The following is a 5402-nucleotide window of genomic DNA, read 5'->3' on the forward strand; positions in this document are numbered from 1 at the left end:
TGTACGTGGGCGCATATATGACTTCTGAAGAGGCTCAAGTATTTTAGACTGACATTCCTAAGTAGAGTCCATCCCTGGAAACATTGAAGGGCCTTATTATCTTATTCTATAACCTCTGGGCGTATGTAAATGACAATATACACCTAAACATATAGAACCAAAAGCAGACAGAGAACATCGTAACGAAAAAACAAATACATCGATACCAAGGCAATGCTGGATTCACACCCTTTGCCAATCTGTCCATTCAAAACGCCTAAAGAACGCAAACACATGCAGCCAAGCTACTTCAGCCTCTCCATCTCGGCAATCTCGCGAGTTACAACGGCACTCAATGAGCGCCCGTACGGCTGCTTCATCATACAAAAGTGATCTACAGGAGATGTGTTAGTCATACCAGCAGTCGCGCAGGTAAGAAGAGAGGGAGAGGGAGAGGGGGAGGGAGAGGGAGAGGGAGAGGGAGAGGGAGAGGGAGAGGGAGAGGGAGAGGGAGAGGGGGGAGAGGGAGAGGGAGAGGGAGGGGGGAGAGAGGGCTGGGGAAGAGACATACCTCCATCTACCGTGTGCACCTGCACCTCACCACCGAGCAACTCATCCCAGCCATTCGGCCCAAACGTCGTCCGCGCGCTCCAGAACCAGGACTTGAACTCCGCCTCGAAGTCCTCGAGGCTGACAGCAGCCGGGTCCGCCGCCTCGCCAAGCGTGGGCCCCATGGCCGCCGGCCTCTGCGCCGCGGCGTCGCGCAGCGTCTGGTCCGGGTTCTCGTTGACGCCCCAGCGGGCCCAGACGACAGCGGCACGACGCGGACGGCAACCGGCCGGCATCGGCCGCGGCGTGAACGAGTGCAAGGCCCGGATGGTGGCAGCGGCGTACGCGAGGTCGCCCGGGTCGAGCAAGACCTTCGTGTGCTCGAAGATGACGCGCCACGCGCGGGCGACGAAGGCCGTGTCGATGCAGCGGGCCTGGGGGATCGCGCGCGGCACGCGCATGTCGATGAGCAGCAGGCCCGAGACCCGCTCGCGCTCGACCACGGCCAGCTGGTACGCGACCTCGTAGGCGTAGGCGGCGCCGGCGGAGCGGCCGCCGATCAAGTAAGGGCCGCGCGGCTGCACGCGGCGGATGGTGCGGAGGAAGACGCGGGCGAAGTCCGGGATGGCCAGACCGAAGGCGGCCGGGTCGTCGATGAAGGGCGACTCGAGCGCGTAGAGGCGCTGGTCGTGCTCCAGGGGCGCCAGGTGCACGAAGGTGTCGGTCGAGCCGTGGCCGTCGGCGATCATGAAGACGGGCCGTTGCGTGGAGGTCGGTTTGCCTTGGATTAGGACTGCGTTGGAGGTGATTTCGGCTGGGGGCGTGAAGATCACCATGCTGCCGCTGCTGCTGCTGGAACTGGAGGAGAAGTCGCTCGCTTCGGCGTTGGCGCTACGCACGTCACCGTCCAGCGCCACTTCGACGTCTGCTACGGTCGAGTGGTTGAGGAAGAACGAGGCGGGTAGCTCCTGGCCCGTTCTTTGCTTGTACTGCGACATGACCTTGATGCTTAGCGTGGAGTCGACGCCAGCCGCTTCAAAGTCGCCAACATCGGCGAAGTCAGCTGGAGCCATGCCGAGTGCGCTGGCCACGATCTGGAGCAGGATCTCGCTCTGTCGTTCGGTCGAAGAAGAAGATGCTCCGCGGCGAGCTTCCTTAGGAGCCGAGCTGGACTGCTTCGTGGCTGGCGACATGATACTAGCTTTGCTTGGCGACGTCTTTGTCTTCGCGGGCTCCGCAGCACCCAGCTGTTTCCTGGCATCTGCTACCGTTGCACAAGTGAGGAAGAAGGCCACCGGTAGTTGCAGACATGTCTGCTTCTGGAGATCGGACGTGATGGCGATGCTCATCTGCGAATCGACACCGATGTCGGTAAAGTCCGTCGTCGGCGCCAGCTCGTCCAAACCAACCCCCTTCCGCTTCGCGACGATACGCAGCAACGTGTCAGCGTGGTTTGGTGCCTCGGGCAAGGACGACTTTCGTATAGTAGTCGTGTCTTGCGACGACGACGACGGCGTATCAGGAAAGTTCCGAAGCCTGCGCCCGCGACCAGGGAGCGGTGCCGCAATGACCTTTGGCACCGGTGGCGCGCCACCACGGGAAGGACCGCTGCCGGCATCCGCGTGCCCCCCGATAACGATCGAGAAGATCTCCTTGTTCATGCGCTGAAACGTGATGCCAGAGCAAAGCGCGATCAGTCCCTCCTGGTCAAAGACGTAGACGTCGCAGACGGTCACGCCCTTGACCGACTGCTCGCGCACCGTAGCGTAGCACATGAAGCGCGTGCGTTCCGTCACGGGCGCGAGCAGCTGGAATGAGCCGATGCGGTTGGAGATGTGGATCACGTCCTGGGCTTGGCCGGGTCGGCGTTGAGCAGGAAGCCCGACAGGTGCACGATGCCGTCCATGGTGAAGGGGTTGCAGGTGAACTGGCCCCGGCCGCCCGCGCTGGCGTCCAGCACGCACGCGGCCACGGCGTCCTGGAAGTCCGGCGGAAGGTAGGCTTCCTCGATGCACTGGTAGGCCGCGCCGTAGTCGACCTCGGCCTCGAACAGCTTGTAGAACAGGGCGCGCGAGATGCGGTGCGTCGGGCCGCCCTTGGCTGTCTCTAGGAGATTGGCCACGCGTCACCGGACCAGGCTCTCCATGAACCCCCATTGCTGGATTTTGGGCGGACGCTGAGCGCTGAAGCGTACCTTGCACAGGCCGTGGGTGGCCGTCGCGCCCGCCGGGCCTGTGGATGAGAAGACCACAGAGAACTCAGTGTCCGTGTCTTCCATGCTGCACTCGATGTGGATCAGGTGCTCTTCATCCTTCGCGTGCACCACGAGAGCATGCGTCATCTGCAGGTCGGCGACCTCGAGGTGGAAGCTCCCGCCAGCAAGGCCTGTGGATTTGAGGACGTAGAATGTTGCTGTATTGGCCATCTCCACGAACACACTCGCCGGACAGAGCACCACGCCGCCCACAATGTGCCCCTGAATGGCCGTCGTCAGCTCGGGATGCGTCGTGCTCGAAGTGAATCTCGCCTCCGTCTTCCTATCTTCCGAGCTTAGGTCTTCCAGGCGTTGCAAGAATGCGTATGGCAGCGATTGATGCGCGGACACGGCTTCCTCTTCAGTACTTTGGATCGCCCGTCTGGTTTTGTACGGCACCCAGTACGTCTTAGAATCGAACGCGTACATGGGCAGATCCAGAAGCCGCAGGCCGGGCTCCGAGTCGCGGTGGAACTCCCGCCAGTTGACAGGCAGGCCCGCCACATGGAGCGCGGCGAGGCAGTCCCGAAAAGTCCCCCCATCCGTCCTGGCCCTGCCGAAGACTGCTCATGGTGGTCAGGTCCTTGCCAGAGCAAGACTTGGCCAGCAGCGCGGTGCAGACGGGGTGAGGGCCGAGTTCGAGAGCCACCGTATTCGCCTGCAGTAGCCTCTGAGCCTCGCACGCGCGGACGGCGCCCAGAAAGTTCACCGGCTCGCGCATCTGGCGGCGGAGGTACGCGGCGTTGAAGACGCCGCCGTCGCGCACGATCTCGCCGAGCAGCGTCGACGCAACGGGCACACGAGGCGCGCTGGAGTGCACCTTGCGCGCTGCCTCTCCAAACTGCTCAAGAACCGGTTCGAGCTGGCTCGAGTGGAAGCCATACGGGACCTTGAGCAGCGATGACTTCACGCCAGTACCGCGTATTCGCCCAGCGAGTGGCCCATGACTAGAGTCGGTTGCAAGCCGAGAGAGCCGAGGAGATGGGCCATGGCGACTTCCAGCGCCGCCAGTGCCAGTTGCGTCTGGCACGCCGTCGCCGTCGCCACGTCCTGCGCACCGATGATCAGATCGACGAACCGATCGAGGCCCTGGGCATCGCACAGATCCTGGAACGAGTCTAGCGTGGCGCGGAAAGAGGGCAGCGCGTGGTACAGCTCTGCGCCCATTCCCCTGTAGACGGAACCTTGGCCGGTGAAGGAGAAGACCAGTTGCTCGTCCTTCAGTGGCGCCTTATAAGCGGTGCCGAACTTGCCGAGCAGATCCTGAACGGACTCCACGACATGTGCGGACCGGTGCAGCTCGTGCATCCGCCTCGCCGTGGTGGTATACGCCAGGCTAGCCAGGTCTGTGTCCGGGTGCTGGAGCAGGTACTCCTTTAGGCGCGCCTCGTTTGCCTCGAGGGAGGATCGCGTTCGGCCGGAGCAGGCGACGACGTGGTGTGGACGCTGGTCCTGAGCCCTCCATTCCGAGACTTCTGGCGCTTCTTCAATCAACATGCTCACGTTGCCGCCCGCGGCGTCGAAGCTGTTGACGATGATCTTGGCCAATCCATTGCCGTCGCGCGAGGGCCGCAGCGGGTCGGTACCGTCGGCGACTTTGATATGGGCTACCTCCAGGTCAGGAAACTTGTGGTTGATCTTGAACGGCCAGTTGGGCTGAGGGGGTATGATTCGCTTTTGCATGATCAATATGGCCTTGATCAGCGACGACACGCCCGCTGCCCCCTCGGCGTGACCGATGGCAGCTTTCAGGGCACCAATATGAAGCGGGAAGTCACTCGGCCGGCTCGCGCTGAAGGTGTCGATACTTGCACACAACTCGGCGGCATCGTCGGCTGTAGACAGTTAGCAATTGAAAGAATCCAAGGCCATACTTGACACATACCTTGAGTTCCAGTGCCGTGACATTCCACGTAGGAGATTTCGTTTGACCCCACGCCATTGCTCTGCAGAATGGTGCGGTACAGATCGGCCTGTGCGGCGCTTGAGGGGAAAGTAATCGAGCCCGCCGCCCCAGCATTTGTGTTCCGCGCGGTGCCACGGAGCACGGCGAGGATGTTGTCCTTCTCGCGCAGCGCGTCCTCGAGGCGCTTCAGCACGACCACAACCACGGCCTCGCCCCGGCAGTACCCGTCGGCGTCGTCGTAGAAGGTCTTGCACGGGCCCGTCTGGGACAGGAAGCCGCCCTTGCTCAGGCCGGAGTACAGCTCGGGCGCGACGCAGACGTGGCCGCCGCCGGCGACGGCGCAGTCGACCTCGCGGCTGAGCAGGGCGTTGCACGCCAGGTGGACCGCCGTGGTGCTGGCCGAGCAGGCCGTGTCGATGCTCGTGGTGCCGCCGCCCCAGCGGAAGTAGTGGTTCAGGCGGCCGGGGGCGAACGAGCGCATGGTGCCCGGGATGTAGTGGGTGTCGATGCCTTCTTGGTCGTTGATGGCTTTCCATTATTCGGCGGATGGGAGAAAGGTGCTGTGAGTTCTGGATCGAAGATCGAAGAGAATCGAGCGTCGCCACCAGCTTTTTGAAGACTTGGTCGCCGCCGCCTGACTTCTCTTGCCATCACCAGATATCGCGCTGGGGGCCAATGATCGTACCACGCCCCAGTTAATCAGCATTTGGCTAA

The 5402-nt window shown here is 62.4% G+C and overlaps 1 protein-coding gene across 1 annotated transcript; it reads right to left on the bottom strand.

Moving 5' to 3' along the window:
* Positions 1 to 284: 284 nt before the first annotated feature.
* Positions 285 to 5169, bottom strand: PG994_008095 (conidial yellow pigment biosynthesis polyketide synthase; the record flags this gene model as incomplete). Its single annotated transcript, XM_066859504.1, has 5 exons — positions 285 to 2628; positions 2679 to 3004; positions 3210 to 3644; positions 3701 to 4617; positions 4668 to 5169. 5 exons carry the CDS (start codon positions 5167 to 5169, stop codon positions 285 to 287), a joined length of 4524 nt encoding a protein of 1507 aa, XP_066714991.1.
* Positions 5170 to 5402: the final 233 nt, after the last annotated feature.

The sequence above is a fragment of the Apiospora phragmitis genome (genome assembly GCF_038363925.1).
Source record: "Apiospora phragmitis strain CBS 135458 chromosome Unknown utg000007l:2111988.0-4706623.0:1.0-2598199.0, whole genome shotgun sequence".
Lineage (NCBI taxonomy): Eukaryota > Fungi > Ascomycota > Sordariomycetes > Amphisphaeriales > Apiosporaceae > Apiospora > Apiospora phragmitis.